Source organism: Furipterus horrens, unplaced genomic scaffold, assembly GCF_987537825.1.
Source record: "Furipterus horrens unplaced genomic scaffold, mFurHor1.1.pri manual_scaffold_7, whole genome shotgun sequence".
NCBI lineage: Eukaryota > Metazoa > Chordata > Mammalia > Chiroptera > Furipteridae > Furipterus > Furipterus horrens.
The window spans coordinates 134,561,379-134,580,799 of record NW_028327177.1 but is presented as its reverse complement, the minus strand read 5'-3'; the positions used below and the strand labels follow the sequence as shown (position 1 = coordinate 134,580,799).

General features: G+C 52.6%; 1 protein-coding gene across 2 annotated transcripts in view; it reads right to left on the bottom strand.

Annotated features, from left to right (window-relative positions):
* The window catches only part of TTC21A (tetratricopeptide repeat domain 21A), a 34,694-nt gene that overhangs the window by 2,370 nt on the left and 12,903 nt on the right, over positions 1–19,421 (bottom strand). The window contains exons 8-22 of one of the 2 annotated variants that reach the window (XM_090284526.1): positions 18,110–18,208; positions 16,980–17,172; positions 13,890–13,987; positions 13,546–13,746; positions 12,749–12,878; positions 9,605–9,762; positions 9,165–9,380; positions 5,504–5,742; positions 4,617–4,689; positions 4,375–4,522; positions 3,957–4,172; positions 3,664–3,767; positions 2,306–2,494; positions 1,297–1,407; positions 512–593 (exon numbers count right to left, since the gene is read on the bottom strand). In XM_090284526.1, the coding sequence (XP_090140652.1) occupies positions 512–593; positions 1,297–1,407; positions 2,306–2,494; positions 3,664–3,767; positions 3,957–4,172; positions 4,375–4,522; positions 4,617–4,689; positions 5,504–5,742; positions 9,165–9,380; positions 9,605–9,762; positions 12,749–12,878; positions 13,546–13,746; positions 13,890–13,987; positions 16,980–17,172; positions 18,110–18,208 (2,257 nt within the window). Of the gene's footprint in view, positions 1–511; positions 594–1,296; positions 1,408–2,305; positions 2,495–3,663; positions 3,768–3,956; positions 4,173–4,374; positions 4,523–4,616; positions 4,690–5,503; positions 5,743–9,164; positions 9,381–9,604; positions 9,763–12,748; positions 12,879–13,545; positions 13,747–13,889; positions 13,988–16,979; positions 17,173–18,109; positions 18,211–19,421 lie in introns of both variants that reach the window. The other variant, XM_090284527.1, reaches the window with a different exon arrangement.

Sequence of the window (19,421 nt, the reverse complement as noted above, 5' to 3'; positions counted from 1 at the left end):
GGATTCAGACCTAGACATTCTGGCTCCAGGACCCACACCCCTAACAGCTGTGACCTGTCTGGTTTCTGGGCAAACTACTGTGGGCCTGCAGTGTCTGGCACCTTCCCCAGCAAGAAGGGTGGGGAGTGGGTTATGCTCTAGTGAGAAGCAATGGAGACACATATCAGGCGAGAATTTCTAGCCACTTCCAGGTGGCTGTGACCTCAGAATGGGACTTATGTCGACCCTCAGTGTCCATGATTTGGGGACAGACAGGCTGTCCTGGGTCCAGTGCCAAGCACTGCCCTGCCCAAGACCAGGAACTGGCCCCTCGGACTTGGGAAGGACCAGCACGTTCCACCAGGGCTTTATCAGTTTCCTGCCTCTCTGGGAACAATCAGAGAGGAAGGGGCTTCCTCTGCCTGGTCAGGAAGGAGGGGAGAGGGCCCACCCTTCTGGGGAGAGCGGCGCTTGCTGGGTGGGAACTGATCCAGGCAGCGTCATGGGCAGCAGGCTCCACACAGGCAGCTACCTGGCGCTTTCTCCAGGACTTGGTGGTAGAGATTGATGGCAGCTTCGTATTTCTGTTTCCTAAACATCAGGTCAGCCATCATCTATCAGAAAACACACAGTGCTCCAGAATTCCTGAAAGCAGGTTGCATGGGTGTTTGGGGTGACTGGGGGGAGGGGGAAAGGAAAGAAGGCAGAAGAGGACTTCGGAGGTCGCCTCCCTGGGCACTGGGAGAAGCTGCCACAGGAGCCCAGAAGGTGGCACTGCCTGGCAGAAGGGGGTGGAGACCTGGGATGAGGCCGGAAGTGGGAAGTTAGGGCCAGGGCTGGACACCAGTGGGACCTTTTAATGGCTAGCAAAGGCAGCCCCTTCACCCATGTCTGAGAATTGTCAGCTCTAGGCAGTGGAGGTAGAATAAGGGCTTCACTCCTCTGCTTGGGCGGTCCTGGCGGTGGTCTGAGTCATAGGGACAAGTAGGACTGGGGGGTGGGGGGGTGCTTTTCCCACACATTTCCCCAAGCCCCTGGAACGGGTCCTACCCTTGCCTTCACCAACTGTGGGTGTGGTTTCCCCTTGAGTGAATCAAGCACATGCCCCTGGATTGTCCCAGGAGGGAGATGCTGCCCCCTGCTGCCAGCCCACCCCTTTAGTCTGAAGGATGGCAGGTCCACATGCATCTCCCCTGCCAGACAGGCCTCGGGGCTGGGTCTACCAGGCATCTGAGGTTACGGGGGGGCTAAGAAGCAGCCTGCAAGTGGTCATAGGGACCCTGGGGAGGGCAGGAAGGGGCGCAGGGGGGCTCCTACCATGGAGGCGGTCTCATGGTTCTTCTCGGTCTCTAGGAGGACAGCGCAGTGCTGCCCACACAGGTCCAGGTGGCCTTGGAGCAGAGAGATCCGTGCCAGTCCCAGCACCACCTGGAAGAGACTGGATAGAATAAACTAACCCGGGAGCATGAAAGGAAAACCTGGGAATTGACGCTTTGTTCTCTTATTCCCCAGTCCTACCAGCCATGCCTTCAAAATATGTCCCCAGTTCCCTAGCATAATTGGTCCTCCTCTTCTCCCACCCAATACTCCAGCCATATCATGCATTTCACTAACGACCCTCTCAAAGTTGGGGGCTGCTTAACTTGTACCCATCCTCCAGCTTTGACTCTGACCTCACCTCCTCTGGGAAGCCCTCTGCGCCCCAGACTCTGGGACAGGTATCCTTCTGAGTTCCCTTTGGGCCCCGACCCACATACACGCACAGGTTTCATGGCATTAGCACTGTGTGCGTATTTGTCTATAGTTCCTGGCCTGGGGACAATCTATGGGCAGGGACAATGTCTTGCCCCACTGTGTCCCCAGGGCCTAGTGTAGTGCCTGGCACTGTTAGAAACCTGTTAGATGAGTACACCTTCAATGAATGAATGCGTCCGTCACTAAGCTTCTCATTTACTCTGGTAGCGTGAACTCTAGCCATCATTCCCTAACTGGAGCCACGCCTCCCTCGTGACTCTAAGCCTCCTTGGAAGCTGAGCCTGGGCTTCATGCCCGGAGAGTCCCTGGCAGCCACGCTCTCATTGTCTCCCCACGTTCCAGGGGGACCCGAAGAGGCCAGACTGACACGGCTTGCACAATGTCTCCCCAACTCTACCCTCCACAAATGGCCATCAAAGTGGGGCCTCCCAGTCTTGCTCCAAGGGCTGAGGTGGGGGATGCTGTGGGGTCAGCTAGCACAGGCTCCCCACATCAGGGGTCCCATGCCAGGGAGCTTGGCAGGGCCTCGTGCCTGAGGAGAAGGAGCAGCGTCTGGCTTTGAGGACCCCACCTTATTGTCAGTGGGCGTGTAGGAGAGGGCATCCTTGTAAGCCCGCTCCGCCTTGGCATACTCCTTCTCCGCCAGGTAGTGTTCCCCAAACAGGATGCAGATGCAGGCTGCCAGCTGCTTCTGGGAGGGAATCACCTCTGGCTGCTCCAGTGGAACACGCTTCAGTATCCGAGACTGGAGGTCCAGGGCCTTGGGAGACCAGTAAACGCAGGATCAGAAACCTGGGGCCTGATGTGCCAGACCTGAGGCCAATTCACAGAATGTCCCTAGCTCTTATTTCAGAGCCTGCGGTATTAGAAAGGGCATCACAAGTGCCCTTGAGCAAATCTGGGTCACTGTGGACACGCAAGGCCACTGGCTGAGTACTCAGGAGGCAGGCCGGCACTGCCTCTGGGGCAGGAGCAGAGCCAAGGCACTTAATACAAAACACTCTATTGTGCTGACTTGTTTACCTGTGTCCATCACACCTTGGCTCTCACTGTGTTGTCCTACAGGCTAGAACAAGCACACAGTAGGTGTTCAATGCAGGCTGTGTTTGGATGGCTGCATTTGTTCTAAAATTTGCCCTGCTGGGGATTTGAGGCAGCCCCCACAAATGTGCCTGACATGCAATGACCAATGAGTAATGAGAGAGCATCAGAGCAAGAGGAAATGACGATGCCAGGGTTAAGTTTGGGGAAGAGGGCACAAATCAGCACTGGGGCTCCTGGGGGCCAAACGGAGGAACAGGCCCCCCGTGGGGAACAAGGGCATAGATCAAGCAGTCAGAGAGTGGGCTCTCCCTCTACAACCACAGCTGCACCCCAGGAACAAGTGCCCGGCCACACCCTTGGGTAGAAAGAGTGAGGGAGGCACGGCAGGAATGGCCAGGAGCTGACCCCTCAGGGGCAGCCCAGTGGGGAAAGAGCAGGGGTTCAAATCTCGGTTCTACCACTTACCAGCACTGGGATTTGGAGCACACTTCTTAATCTCTTTGAGCCTTACCTGCTAAACAGCAATGCCGCAGTGCTGTTCTCAAAAGGCTCCTGGGAGAATTAAATACGAAAGCAAAAAGCCCAGCACAGAACTCAGCACAGAGCTGCAGGCACCATTACCGTCACCACGAGCATCCTTGAGGACAAAGGCTTTATCTTGCTCCCTGCCTTCTCCCGCCCGCCCAGCCAGGCTTAGAGCACCTTGGCACACCCCTCAACGAATGAGCAAGGGTGGGGGAGTACATGGAAAGTGGAGCTCAGAGGCGTAACCAGATCCTCCTGAGGACCAAGCCTGGAGCCTTCCAGACCTGCAGTGCTAGCCTTCCTTCTTCGGCTCCCAGCAACAAATGGCAGATAAAGAGCTTGGACCTACTGGTCAATTACCTTGTTCAAGGTTTCCAGCACCCCTTCCTTTTTATGGCTCTTGTAAACCTTTGCCAGCAAAAGTAAGCACTTGACATCATTCATCATGGATGGGATGTCTGTGACTGCCAAGTGGAAACTCAAATTAGTGTTTTCTGCCCCCTGGGACGCGGAAGGGGGGAGGTGCTGGGTTCAGGACCTCAGCGGGTGCCCATTCCCTTCCTCATTCTGTGAGAGAAGAGACAGCGGGGTGGGGGTGGGCCACGACAGGCCTGCTCCCGATGCTAGCGGAGTGGGTTAGAATGCTGCCTCACCTAACGCGTGTTCCAGTGCCTGCTTCAGGACTTTTTCTGCTTTGTTGAACTTCTTTAACTTCAGGAGCAGTTCAGCCAGATCACAGCACAGAAAGTCCTGTCCGCTAATCTTCTGGGCAGCCTCATAATAATTAATTGCCTTAGTGCAGACAGGAAATATTGGCTTCGGGTCTGGTTCTACGCTTGAGCACCTCACACTCTGTCCCCATCCCCCCCCTCCAGGGCCACCACACCTGTGGGGCTCTCCAGAACAGAAGCCGGAGATGAAAAGACCCTCCCAGCTGGCGGGGGCTCGACCTTCAACCTGAGCAGGTGTGGGGAGTGGTGGAGAGTTGCCGAGTTCTCCCCTTGGCATCCCATTCAGCAAGGGGGCAGTGGGACTCAGCTACTCCCCTCCCATCCAGACCCTCCTGTCCACACTCCCTCCTCCATCTTCCCCACCAGCCCAGCCTGACCTTGGTGTACTGGTGAGTCTTCACATAAGCTTGCCCAATCCTGCTGATTAGGAGGGAGTCGTGTGGGTTCTTTCTATAGGCCTCGTCATAGACCTCCAGGGCCTTCTCGGGCTGGTGGGGAAAGTGCCAGGGGTCTCTCTCTTCTCTCCCACTGAAGAAGTGAGATTGGGGGCGCTGCTGGCCAGGACATAAGGCGCTTGCTCACCTCCTGAATGTTCATGAAAGCATCACCCAGCAGCAGGCTGGTTTGGGGGCCAGGCAGATGTTCACAGAGCTCCCTGCAAAAGTAACCAAAAACTTATCTCAGAGCTGTGCATCCTTTATATTCCTGAATCTATCTATTCCTCTTCTTTCCACTAATCCCGGTTAACATTCATTCATTCAATTGATCACTCATTTGTTCCTCCATCCATCCAACCATCCATCCATCTAATACTCACTGAAAGCCCAATGTGCCCGAGGCATTGTGGAGCTACCTTAGTTCAGGCTCTCCTCATCTGTCACCTGGACCATGACCAGAGGGTCCACCATTGCCCTGGCCTCCTCCCAGCCCTCCAGACCCCTCTCCCAGCTGCACTGCTCTTTCTAGAACTCCAATCTGACCGTGCCATCCCACTGTTCATGGTTTCCCACCGCTATTGGAATAGCCTCCTCTACCTCCCCCACCCCTCAGCAGCGCTCCCCGCCCACCTGAATTGCCTAGATGGAGTTTTGCCTGAGGAAAGGGACTGGGAAGGTAGCCTCTGGGTCCCAATGTCAAATCATAGAGACAGTAGCTTATGGCTTCAAGTCTGCTCTCCATCTCTTTCACCTTGTGTTAGTCACATCCGAGTCAATGGGCATTTATTTCCTCAAGGATGGGCAGAGCCAGGGGCCAGGGCAGAAGTGCATTCCCATGGTCCCCCCCCCTCCCAATGTGAGCCATACGAGGGGGAGCAAGCAAGGCTCAGGGCCTACTCAGTTCAGGTCCTCAGAGCTCAGCAGCAAGCCAGCCTGGCTGACCCGCCATGCTCAAATCCTAGCCCACGGTGAATTTCATACTTTCATCACATGTACCCGGAGTCGGCCATCAGTGCACTGGCTGCAGCTCACCGGTAGCATCCAATGTAGAGGCCGATGTCTCTGCGCGTCTGCAGGTAGATGCTGGCCATCTTCTCCTTGGCTTCCATGTAGCAGGGCTGCTTGGGTGTGATGTTCCTCAGCATGCTCAGTGCCATGTCCACGTTCCCCTTGCTCAAGGCCAAGTCCACGTTGGCAATGGTGATGCGGATCTCCTCCGGCGTGCCGCTGAACTCGTTGATGGCATCTTGCATGACCTTGGTGGCCTCGTGCTAAGACATGGCAACCCAACAGACCCTCTGTTTGCTGCCACCCACTACAGGTGGCCTGATGACATTTAAAACCTCTACTAGGAAACTTAAAGCAATTACTCTTCCCAACTTGGCCCAGGAGAGAAGTGAAACATGAAGGGGGCCGGGAGCAGTTCTGCTACATGGAAGGCAAGCATAGGACGACCCTTATCTACCTGGGGAGAGGCTTCAGTGGCAGCAAGAAAAGAGATCACTTTCATGTCCGGGGCCACTGTTCCGGCAGGGGGAAGGCACCCTGCTACCTTGAGGGCACAGAAACCCCCAACTGTAAGAACCTGCTTGTCCCTTACTTACCACCTCAGTCTTCCCATGGGTAACCTACGATGCATCTCCTTGAACTTCCTTTAATGTTACGGCATTGGGCACATAGAGGTCTCTTAAAACTCTATCTTCATGATATTTGTACCCTTGACACTCTCTTTGCCTATTTCGGTGCTTTTGGCCTTGCATTCAGCCCTCCTGGTACTTCTTCCTCAACTGCTGCTTTCTTTTGTTTGCCTGGTATGTTTGTACCAATGTTTAACTTTTATTCTGGGGCTTTGGTTTTTGGAGTAGAGGCAAGTGGGGGTTCCATGGTTTAAACCAGGGTGTCTTTTTCATTTAATAGGTACATTTATTTCACTTATCATTGTATTATCACAGATATGTGTTCTTAGGCTTTTTGTGAATTTATTTTGTTTCCATTTTTATATGCTGCTTGTGGTTTGCTTCATCTCTGCCTTTGACATTTGGCCTTGCTTGCTTTTCTTCCTAACTTTGATTACTGTGGTGAAAAAAGTCTCTTTTTCATTCTACTAATGATCTTTCTATCAAGAAATATTTTGTGTAAGCTAATTACTTTCTACTCTCCTCTACAGAGATGGAAAATAAGCATGTTTTATGTACCCCCACCACCTCCCTTTTCGTCTCTCTCCCTGGATCTTTTAATGGGATATTACTGTCATTTTGATTTTAATAACTTTTATTTCAAGAATTTAGCAGTTGTACTGGCTTAGAGTCAAAACTGTAGCTCTTTTAATGTAATTATATTTAGATTTATTTAAATTTGTTCTATGTTTAAATGGACTTAATTCTGTCCTCTTCTACCTCAATTTTTTCCCACTCATAAAAATTTCACTTTATTTCATGTTTTGGTTGCCTGTGTATCTACAAGTAGATTTTTCAGGAAAGTTTAACACCATAATCCTTGAGTTAGTCTATTTTTAGAGTGGTCTTTATTGTTTTTATACATGAAAGACATTTGGGGGCACATCTTTTTCTCCTCTACACTTTGTAAATATTGTTCTATTGTCTTTCTGAATTTAGTACTATTGAGTAAGTCTGTGGCCAAGTTGATTGTTTTTCCTCTACTGAGATACATGTAGGAACCTTCATTTACATTGTTCAACCTTAATTTCCATAACTTCGTTAGGATATTTCCTGGCCTTAATATTTTACTGCTATTTCTCCAGTCCAGAGGGCCTCTCGGAGTTGTGATCATGTCTTCCCTAAAGGAATTGTTCTTCTGTGATGTCTTGAGTGCTTCCTGCGTTGTGCTGGGGCTCTCTGCCGCAGGAACATTGATTATGCCTTTATTGGCGATCTGTCATCTGTCTTGCTTATTCATCATTCTCTCATACCACTTCAATCACTTTCCTGGTTTTCTCAACCCTTTGCTCCAGTCAGAGAGGTCCGGCATGAAATGATACTTTTGTAATGGTATCATTGTTTACTGCGGTGACTTTCGTTAACTCTGCCAGCTGACTTTTCAGCCTCCCTGTTTTATTAGGATGACTTTCTTGATCTCTTGTGTTCTGCTCTGAGCTCCTTTTACAAGACTCCATGTTCTTTTCTTTTCATTGAGTGCAGAAAAGTATTTTTGAAAAAAGTAGTTCTAGTTTCTATAGCACTTTCTCCTAAAGTATAATCTTGTCTTTTGTCTGTTTTATCTTTCCTTCCTTTCGTTTCTTCCTTCTTTCTTTCCTTCCTTCTTCCTTCCACGACCTAGAAATGCATCCATGTTGGACCCCTTCTGATCACTAACGGGAATGGCTCCCTTTAACTTTGCCCTCTTCTCACGAACTGGACTGGGGAGGGAGAGTGCCCTAGCACAGCTGCCCTGATAGCACCTCCCCGCTTAGCTTTCTCCCTTTGGGGACAGCCTTTGTGAGAAGCTAGGGTTGGGAATGGAATCCGCTGCCTCACAGTGAAGGCCACGGCTCACAGATCTGTTACCCTGGCTGAGCAAGTCAGGAAACTGATACCAGGTTACTTCCCTCCTTCATTTCCTCTGGCCAACTTCCCTGATGAAGACGTCTGGGCCAGAGAAAACCACGGGCATTTCAGAAGGGAGTTCTTGTTCAGCAGCCGTGCCCTTCTATGGGCTGGAAGAGGGTTCCTCCCGGAATGTCCCTGCTTTTCCTGTGGCTTGGCCACATCCCCAGTTTAGAAAGTTTCAAGCAAATGCTGGAACCTCAGGACCCCCACCACTGCACCCTGCTTTCTCTCTGTCACCCATGGTAACTTCTGAAAGGACGGGGGTCCTGTGGCCTGTTCTGGCTTATCCCCAGCCCCATACAGTGCCTGGCATAAAGCAGGTCCTCTGCCAATAGCTGAACGGATGACTGACTGTCAACTATTCTTAGAGACAGCTGTTTCGATGGAGATTCCCTCTCTACTTTTAATTCTTTTGTTTCTTTTGGCAGATTTAAGGGAGGGAAGTACCGTAAACAGTTCTTTCACATTTCCATCTTTGCCCAGAAGGCAAATTTTGACTTGAAGGAGAAAGACCTCGTGGGCTGATTCCTTGGTTATGCCAGGATCACCGCAGGGGGAGGCAGGATGTCCCAGTACATGGAGACGGTCCTGGAGCTGTGCTGACCACCCCCTTCCTGGTGAGCAGGCGAGTGGGTGAGGCCAGTGAGGCCAAGGGAGCATGCCGAGCCCAGGTCCCCTGCCCCCGGCCTTGTGCCTGCCAGACCTTCCAAGGTCCCAGGGCTGCCTCATACAGGTTGTACACACCCTGCAAAACTCCATGGGGACACAGTTGTAAAGACTACGGTGTGACTGGCACCCACTGGAAGGTATGCATCGCCCGATCTGCACCACCACCGGTAATGGACCTGACGGGCCCGTGTGCCCCACCTCCCTGATCCCAGCAGGAATGGTGACGTAGGCAGGGGACAGGTCAGGTGGGTCCCAGTCAGGTTTGGACTTGATCTTGCGGGTGCTGGGAGCCACTGAAGCCTTTTAGGCAGAAGAAAGATAGGCTCTCAAATGAATAAAGGCTTATATAATAGCCAAAGTAAGTAATCAGCCAGAATCAAAAGGCCTGGTATGCAGGCCTGCCCTGGGCCCTTGGGATGTGCCCTAGCCCCAAGGGGAAGGAGCCCGGCCTTTCTTACCAGCTCCCCATTCATCCGAAGCGCGTCTGCCAGTTCCAGTAAGATGGACACCCGCTCACTGGGCTGCACGGAGGGCCTGCGGAGCTTCCTGCCTTCTTCCATCTTCAGAGTTGGTAATTTTACGATCATTTTCAGTGTCTTTATGGCTTCTGGATAGTCCCCAGACTTGTTGAGGGCCCTGGCCTTGATGAAGTGGTAGAGGGGGTGGTCTCGGACCTGGATGAGCACAGCAGAGGGGGGGCTCCAGGTCACCGCTGCTGCTCATAGCCCCCAGAGTGGACAGAGCCACAGGAGCCCACAGAGCCCACCCCACCTCTGGGTCAGCAGAAGCATCTGAGGGATGCCCGTAGCTCCCGGGGCTACGCTCCCAAGGCAAGTGGGACAACAGCGAGCTGGGCTTGGGGACGCTGAGTGGGGGACGGGACACAGAGGACCCCCACCTGGAAATTGTGGCTGACGCCCAGCTCTAAGCAGTGGGAGCACATGGCGAAGTTGCCCTGAGCCAGATGGATCTGGGACATGAGGAGGTGGGCGTCCGCGGAGGTGGGGTCCAACTCCAGGCAGCGTTGCAGGATGCTCTGGGCATTCTCCAGCTCTCCTAGAAATGACACAAGCCTCTGCATGCAGGGAGCCTTGGGGACTCCAGGGACCCAATGTGTAAAGGCAGAACGAATGTCATGTGTCCTGTTACCCAGAAGTACCCAAGTTGGGCATTTTACCCAGTTCTGTTCTGCTTCGCTCAGAGGGCGCCTCCTAAAACGAGAACTACACTGTTTTTGCCTTGACCATGGCAAAGCCAGGGAACTCGAACCTCAGTGTGAACCTCCTTTCCTCTGTAACCCCAGGGAGGCAGCTACGTCACCCCACTGTTCCATCTCAAAGCTCCCAGGACACTTAAGTCTTTTTAAAAAAATTTTTTTATTTTTAGAGAGAGGGGAAGGGAAGGAGAAAGAGAGGGAGAGAACTATTGATCAGCTGCCTCTCTCACGCCCCCAACCGGGGACCTGGCCCCCAGCCCAAGGAATGTGCCCTGACGGGGAATTGAGCCCATGACCTTTCAGTTCACAGGCCAGTGCTCAATCCACTGAGCCACATCGGCCAGGGCAGGACACTTAAGTCTTGATTCCCAAACCTAAGAGCAGAACAAAACCTAATAATAATGGCAAGTCGTCGTCGTCGTCGGCAGCCATCCGTCTCGAGAGACGATGGTGTAGCTTCTTAAGTGTCTATCTGCACCGCCGAGAATGGCTGTGCAGTCCGACTCGGGAGTGACACGGTATCTGTCTCCTCCCGTGTTGAATCGACATCTTGCGATGACGCTGGAGTGTCCTCTCCAGTGAAGCTGAAGCTACAGAGCCTGGGCAGGGTGATATGGAGGGTCTGCTGTTGCCCATGCAGCAGACCCCCCCTCTCTTCGCAGCTGAAGGGTCCAAGGGAAAGACGGAGTCAATACAGCTTGGCTTCAGGTGCGCCGCAGGAGTTGCCGGTGTTGACTACAACGTCAAACCGCCTTAGGGACTCCGGCTCCGGATTTTCTGTCGGGGTTTACTCCCTTAGCCTTTCCCCTGAAGAGGTATGCCGCAAGGCAGCGGAGGTTTTTTGGAGTCAGAGTTTTCCTTCTCTGATGTGCCCTGACTGGAAGATCGAACCAGCGACACTTAGCTCGCAGGCCGACGCTCAATCCACTGAGCCAAACCAGCCAGGGCTTAATAATGGCAAGTATAATTGCCACAACTTATGAAGCACCTGCTCAATGCCCGATACAAAGAAAACACTTTAGAAAGGCTGGTTTAATGTTCGCCCAGCCCTGCAAGGTTGGTACTATTATCCTTGTTTTTTTTATTTTTTTAAAGATTGTATTTATTGGCCCTGGTGTAGCTCAGTGGATTGAGTGCCAGCCTGCGAACCAAAGGGTTGCCAGTTCAATTCCCAGTCAGGGCACATACCTGGATTGCAGGCCAGGCTACCAGTTTGGGGTACGCAAGAGGCAACCACACATTGATGTGTCTCTCCCTCTCTTTCTCTTCTCTCTAAAAATAAATAAAATCTTTAAAGAAAAGAAAGATGATTTCTTTTTAAAAAGATTTTATTTATTTATTTTTAGAGAGAGGGGAAGGGAGGGAGAGAGAAAAGGAGAGAAACATCCATGTGTGAGAGAAACATCAATCTGTTGCCTCTCATACATGTCCCAGCTGGGAGCCAAACTTGAAACCCAGGCATGTGCCCTAACCAGGAATCAAACCAGCGACTTTTTGCTTTGTGAGTCGACACCCAACAAACTGAGCCACACTGGTCAGGGCTATTATCCTCGTTTTTTAGATGTGAGACTGGGACTCCAGTGATATAAGTCATGGAGCTTGGAAGGGACAAAGTCAGCATCTAAATCCAGGGCCTCCAGCTCCTGACGCAGAGCTCAGAATGCCCTGGCACCGTGGAGCGGAGAGGCCTCCCTGCAGCCAGGCTGGCCCCTGGCCGTGGCAGTGGCATCCTAGGGGTGGGGCGCAGGGAGCTGGGAGGACAGCCCTCCTTCCTCAGCAGCCAGGGCCCTGCACTACATAATCTGGTGGGTGGGGAGCATCTGCTCCTAGGTCCCGAACGCCCTGCTCCTTCCCTGTGTGCTGCAGAAACATGAAGATGTCACCATGGTAACGCAAGCAGCTGGAGACCTTGCTTTGGCCTTACACCTGCCGGCAGCTGCCAGCACCCTCAAGGGAGTGCCCTGCTCTCACCTTGAAGCCGTGGGTGAACCTGGTACCCAGATGAGCACTGGGAGGGCTGAGGATAGACAGGGAAGCCCTCAGCGGACCTCAGCCCACGTGACGCAGCGCCAGGGACAGAAACGCCATGGCAACCCAGAGCCTTCGGAAGCCCCTGGACGACAGAGGTCAGCGTGGCTTTCAGGCAGACAGGGGAAAGGCCACAGGGAGAGAGGACAAGAGGGCACCCACAAGGGCTCTCTCCCTCTGTCCCTCTCTCTCTAGGACCTGGGCCTGGAGGTGGCAGAAGGAAGCCACTCTGGCCACCCAGAGGCTCTGAAAGACTCACCTCCCCATGAGGCCTTCCTGACCACCTGCTGAAAACTGCAACCCTGTCACCCCCTGCCCTGCTGTAGCCTTCTCCTGACAAGCAATACGATGTGCTCAGCTGTTTATCTTGACTGGAATGCAAACTTCACGAGGGACTTTCTGCCTTGTGGCTGCTGCTGCGCCCTGGCCTCTGAGCAGTGCCTGGGCATGGAAGTTCAGCGACTGGGAGCTGACCCAGGCCGAGCGATCAGCACAGGCCTGGGTGGGAGAGACCCCTGCTGGTGAGGGATGTCAGGAAGGTTTCTGGGGGTTGGAGGCTGGAAGGAATGGGCAGGCCTGGTGAGTGTGAGTGTGAGCGTATGTGACTGTGAGTGTGTTAGTGTGTGTGTTAGTGTGAGTATATGTGAGTGTGATGGAGAGAGTGTGTATGTGTGTGTGTGTGTGTAAAGTATCCCAAGCAGGGAGTCCGTGGACACTAACTCAGGGGCAGAAGTCCCACCAGGTGTCCGAATACATGAACAGATGTCCCCACCTGGCCACCAGGACCCACGGGCTCACCTGAGAGATACTTGACCTGAGCCATCACATATAGGGGGTCAATCAGAGCTGGTGCTGCTTTCACTACAGGAGTCAAGATCGCAGCGACTTGTTTAAGAAGCGGACACACGATCTGGCCTGGTGACCGGGGCTGCAGGAACATGGGGGTGTGGCTGTGTGCTTTGCCCCATTCCGAGAGAGACTCCTGCAGCTCTCAGAAAGAACTCCCAGGGAGGGAACTTTACTCACACATATTTACCATCCACTCTGTACTCGCTAGTGCAAGAGCGTAAGCTCTAGAGCACGGGGACTTTGTTTCATCCGTGCCGTGTCCCGAGTACCCAGCACAGGGTCTGGCACATGGCTGTGCATTCAGCAAACATTTGCGGAATGACTCATTACAAGGCATGAGGGTATATGAGGCGTGGCAGATAGGATCCTTGCCCACACGGAATCTCGACTGGCTGGGAAAGCAGGACCAACAAGTAAAGACTAGTATACTTCTTAGAAGACTTCTGGAAAAAGGGAGCCCAGTTGTTCTCCAGGATAAGGGCTGGGGCATGGGCCGGAAACCTGCTCCTCCAAGGGAGGTCCCTGGGCCAGCAGCACAGGCATCACCTGGGGGCTTGGTCCGGATGTGGGCCTTCTACCAAGTCAGTACCTCCCGTGGAACAGCCCCCTGGGTGATGTGCCTGCTGCGTGTGCAAGTTTGAAAAGAACGGGGCTCCCCAACTGCCTGGTGACTGGCGAGGGGAGGTCCCTGCCTCTGTCTCAACTTGTATCCTGCCCCCTGCCATGAAGATACACCCTCATCTCACCTGCTTGGGGCAGAAGAACAGGTACTCCTTGGCGATGCAGACCAGGAAGAGGGGGTCCAGCTTCTCCAAGTACGCGGAGCCCAGCGGGAGGCCCTGTAAGCCGGAGAAGTGCAGCTCCGCCGCCTCCCTCAGGAGGGCTGTCACCTCCTGCTCCCCCTTGCGCTTCCTGGCAGCCAGGAGGGCTTGGAGGAAAACCAGCACCTGTGAGGGGGTGTGGGGCAGGCCCAGGTCTCGGAACCAATGCCAGTGGGCACATCGGTAGTCAAGGGTGAAGCAGAGGTCCAGACCATCTTGGCTGCTGTCTACCAGAGACTGGGGGTGGGAGGAGGGCAGGGGACACTGACCTCAGACTTCCCCAGGGACTGCTGCACCTCCTTCAGGAATTCCAGCTGGTGCTCAGCCTCCTCCAGGCGGCCCTCTAAGATCTGGCACCAGATGATGCCTGGGCGAGCAACAGAAAATGATGAGCAGCCAGCCCTGAAGCACTGGCAGTGGGCCAGCAGGCCAAGGAGCTGGTGAGACAGCGGAAGGAAGGGTCTCCGGGGAGGGGGCCTTTTCCCAACGTCTTCATAAAGAGCGACACAGGCTCATGGTAAAGAATTCAAATCCCAAGGCGATGGGGAAAAACATCCCTAGCTCCTGTTCTGGCTTGAACCGTGTCTGTCTCCGGAGGTGACCACCAGTAACAAATGGGCTTATTAATGTACACACAGGTTTTCCCATCAGTTCATACAAATCTACCCTATTCTCTTTAATGGAGACATAATATTCCACTGTGGTTGTAACCACTTACTTCACTGTAGCCCCGCGGAAGGACACCTCGTCTCACATTTAGCTCGGGTTCAGTGATTAAGTGTGGCCATGCCACGGTGAACGCTTTGTGTGTGTTCCAATTCCTGAAGTTGAGTGGATGGGCCAAAGCACATGTATATCTAAACTACTGTGAGATACGGCCAGCCTGTCCTCCAAAGATATCTGAATTAACATCACTGCCAAGAAATTGAAAGAAGCCTTTCCTCACCATCTCGCAGACATCCTTTGCTCTTTGCCAGTCTAAAAAAGTGGATCCTAACTTGTTTTAATTCACATTTTTATTTTACTATTAGGAAGACTGAACCACCTTTTCATCTACTTAATGGCTTTTTCTACTGTGAGTTTCCTGGTCACACCTTTTGCCTGTTTTCCTTTTGGGGTGGTTTTATTTCTCTTCGTATATTATGAACTCTTTGTAGCAAATATTTTCTACTACTTTGCCATTTACCTTTTAACTATTTTGCAGTGCGTTTTGCCACCCCTCAGTTTTAAATTTTTACATTGACAAATCAGTAAAATATTTTCCTTTATAGCTTCTGAGTTTGTGGTTATGCTTAGAACTCCCCAGGGAATCCAAGTTCAATTTAATTTTTATGTTTAAATACTTAACTCATTTGGAATTTATTTTTGAGTATGGGGTGAGATGGAGAGTTTCCTTTAGTTTTTTTCTTAATGGACAGCCAGTATCCAACCATGAGTTCTTGAAACGATTGGTTTGAAATGTCGTCCTTATCATAAGACCTGTTTCTGCCCCATTTTGTCTATCTGTTTGTTCCAGCACTGGCCTCAGGCTGACTCAGCTACTGTTGTTTTGTGATACGTTTTGAATTGGGGAGGACAAATCCCTTCTGTTTCCACTATTCTTCTTTGAAAGATGTTTCTTGGCCAGTTTGGTGTATTGATTCCCAAATGTCTCCCTAATGACCACCTTGGTTTTCTGTTATATCCATCCCACTATTTGGCTCATCTGTGGAATTTTTTGCTTTGCAATCACTTTTTTAATTTTCAAGCAGCACGCTGTTGTTCTTTTTTTCACAGTAGCATGCTCTCTACTTACTGATATAATAGCCTCTGGAGCCAGCCAACTCTGGAGGTGTTTTGTGGGGGAAAGTCTTTTCAGCATCTGGACTTAACTTTGCTCCTCGAGGGCCCTGGCTTCCTCTGCTGTGCTCAGCCCCTCATTCAAACAGCTAGGAGATTTACAAAAGGACTAGACGAATGAGTACTGGCTGCTGGGCAGATTTCCCCAGTTGCTAAGGTTACTGATTTCCTCAGACAGGCCAGGTAACATGCTGATTCCAGGATGCACACGAGTGGGCCTGGCCTGGGTCGGCGTGCATGGGACTGTCCCGTGGAGTTCCCTTCTGGCTGACCAGCTGGGGCTCTCCCTGGAGGGAGGAAACGGGAAAGGACTCAGCCTGGTGGAGGAATGTTTTAGGGGATTTTGCCTGTGTGCCAAGCAGTCTTTTTGTCCTTCACGGCCCTGTGGTGGTGGGAAGTCACCGGGGGGCCCTGCTCTGCCTTCTGCAGGGCCTCCTGGATTCCACCTCCGGTCGCCAATGGTCCTCCCGTCATCTCACCGGCTGCCCCACGGCAGGCATATTTTGCTCCCTGCCTCTGGTGACCCTGAGCTTATGTCTTCAATTTTTGTTTTTCCTGGAGCTCCCTGGGGAAAGCCGGTCTACTCAGTCTCCAGCTGAGCCATCTCTGCCCATGCTGGCTCCTTGGCGTCCAGACTTGCCTGGAGTGTCCATGCATTTGATGCCATTTGTTTTATATGTGCTAGAAATGTGAAGTTCTCCAAGTTCCTGGTCTACCAACAATACGTTTTCCTATTTCTATGGCTGCATTTATCTTTTTTAAAATGCCTTCCATTATTTTCATGGGATCTGGGGATGAAGAGGAGGCTCAGCCTGACATGTTGAACCAGAAGTGAAAACCGACCACTCTGACAATTGTGTGGCACAGATGAGGAGCCTGGAGTAGAGAAGAGACATGCCCCAAACGACACAGCTCCTCAGAGCCAGGGCAAGAAGCGGGCCCACCTCAGCCACCAGGCGGTACGGCTTCTTCAACCCAAACTAAACACTGTTCGTTTGACTTCCCCAGAGACCATAGATCTTTGGAGGTCTTTTAAAAAATGTGTAAAATGAAAACTGGGCTCTGAAAAATTCATTTCATATTTACATAAAGGGGGGAAGCATCTGGATAGACAGGGAAGTAAAACTCTCAGAACTACTCATTCTGGTGGCCTTTCAGCTCAGGGGCCTGTGAAGGGAGGGTCTACAGAGGTGAGGCCAGAGGTTTTGGGGCGGGGTGTGCTGGGACGATGCCTCCAACACTGGCCTTGTGGGGCCTGAGAAGAGGCAGGGCTGAGTGTGGACATCGGAGGTCTGATGTAGTTCAGAGGCACTCTGAACATACTTTTGAGAATTCCTGTGCCTCTCACATCTATGCTTGTAGATTCATGGAAAGGCACCCTGTCATACAATGCACCCCCAAACTCACAACCCTCTGGCGACAATGCTTCCCCACAGCTCTCTTTTGGACCCAGGAAGGCCACCCTGGTTGGTTCCCAACACCTGCCCTCCCACCCCCCACTCTGCCCAGCCTGCAAAGACCTGTCAAGCCGGCCACGCTGTTCTTGTCCAGTTTCATGGCCTCCGAGTACCACACAGTTGCCTCTTTCACTTGGTCCTGCAGGATGAAGAGGTAGCCCAGCTCTATGGCCATGTGGGCGCAGGAGCGTGTGGCCATGAAGGTGCATCGGATGAAGTTACACACTAGCTGTACAATCACCTGGTGCCTCCCACACTGCAAGGAACAGACACGTGGGGGTGGGGAGACTGGTCAGTCCAGCCCATCTGAACAAGTCAACATCAGAACTGGGGGACAATTTGACAGGCCTGGGGTAGAGGGCTCAGGAGAGCCTAAGGGGCATCCTATGTCCAGGCAGCTGGGTCTGTAGAACCTGCCTCCAGTCACAGGGACCCATCCCATCTGGCCACTGTAATTGGTCCAGCGGGTCCCTGCGAGGTTTGTCAGATGTTGAGGCTTGGTGAGAGAATGCTTTGTGTCCCGTTGAATCAGAAGTGGCCCTAAAGGCTGTGAGCAGCCATGTTCCCCGTCATGTGTGGAGAACAAGACAGAGGGAATCAGACACAGACGTGGGGGCACAGATGGTCTCCCAGTGGCATTTGACCCCACAGTTCTGGTCTCTGAGGCCCAGGTGCTACCCGTGTTCTTACGGCAAGTCCTTTTAGTAAATCTTGCTTTGGGGCTGAAGAGTCTGACAGAATCAGGCTGTTTGGCGGCCTGGGCTGTCTGCACCTTGCCTGATGTCAGGGAGGCCTCCGAAGCTGACAAGCCTTCCCCGGTCACTTCCACAGAAAGAATATGGGAGTTGGGTGCCCAGTCCCCTGAGGTCAGAGCTGGGCATGGCTCCACTGTACAACAGCCAAGAAGGTGCCTCCCACTCTAAAAGTGCTGCCAGATCTCATCCCCGTGATCTCAACATATCTGAGGGGCACCTGGGCCAAGGATGCGGAGCCCACACGATACAGGTTGGCTAGAGGCAGGTAGGGCCGAGGGGTGTAGGTCACCAGCTTGAGAGGCCAAGTTTGAGCCAGAGAGAGGAGAGGCGGGGTACACAGGGAGCTTCCAGAGGGGCTATACTTCCCTGTCCCCCCCTCCCCCCCAACAAGGAACACAGCAAGAAGCAGGAGTGCAGAAACCAGGAGAGTCTTCTTACCAGTCTGCCAACCACAAGAATTTTTTTAAGATGGAGGCTTGGATTTTGGGGTTCTCTTGTCTCTAAGGCCTTAATCAGATTTTGAACGTGATCGGCAGCCTGCAGGGACAAAACAGACAATGTCAGAGGCCATATGTCAAATGGGAGCTGGGCAGAGGTTCTCAACCCTGGCTGCACATTACCATCAGCTGGGAAAACATAAGAATACCTATCGCTGGGTGCCACCCCAGAAGTCCAGATTTAACTGGACTTGGTGGGCCCAGGCATTGGCATGGTTTCGGAGACCTGTAGATGGAGCTGTCAGAAGCACTGTTCACCCAAGAGTAAGAGCTGATGCTGCCCCTTGAATCAGTGGAGAGAAGCCATCCTTCAGACCCACCCAGGCAGAGCCAGGACCCAGCTGTTACTGTGCCTACACTGCAGCCCACCAGGCCAGCAGCAGACCCCCTGGGCTGGCCTGGGAGCAAGAGGGGTCCCTGGCCCCGAGCTCCTGCTCCATTGGGACAAGTCACCACACGGGAGTCTCTCTGCCATTCCAGCGAACCCTCCCAACCCTCCAAAATTTGAACTGGACCATCCAAATTTTCCAGTCCAGCAGTTGTAGGGTTCAGAAGGGTTAGGGAATTTCCCTGAGATCATCTAGACAACTAGGTGACTGACCCCAATGCCTGTGTACTTTCCCACTGACCCTCTGCCCACTCCCTCCCCAGGAGTAGGGGGTTCTCAGCTGCAAAGAAGAGCCAAAGAGAAACCCTGACGGGATGGGCCCACTCTGCTCAGTAAGTTCAAGTGAGATTAGAACTGGGCAGCTTGGCCTGGGGCGAGGGGCAGATGTCAGGGTTTGAGGTGGGGGCAAGGAGGGGCATTCCATGCTAACTCTGACCGTGAAGCTAACCCTCAGGCCAGGCCTCACGAGGTCTTGCCCATGGCTCTGGGGTCTCAGGGAGCGGAGGACAGGCCTGTCTTCTTGTTTCTACCCTGGGACAGTGCTTGGTCCCTTTCCAAGGGTTCCTCCCAAGAATAGACTGTCCCCTCCACCTCATGCCACCCCGCAAAATCCACAATCTGAGGGCCGTGCAAGAGGAACCAGAAGCTTCCTCTCCCTGCCATGACCTCTTAGAGACTCTTGCTTCACCACATTCTCCACAAAGGCAACGCATTTACTCAAAAGGCAAGGTTTTGGCTGAAAACGCAAACTCTTTTTGAAAATAAGAACCTGTCTGGGCATTGAGGTTTTCATTAAGAATTCGAGGCATTTCTGACTACATTTGAGGGATATTTGGATTTCTTTGGAAAACTACAGGGCACAGGT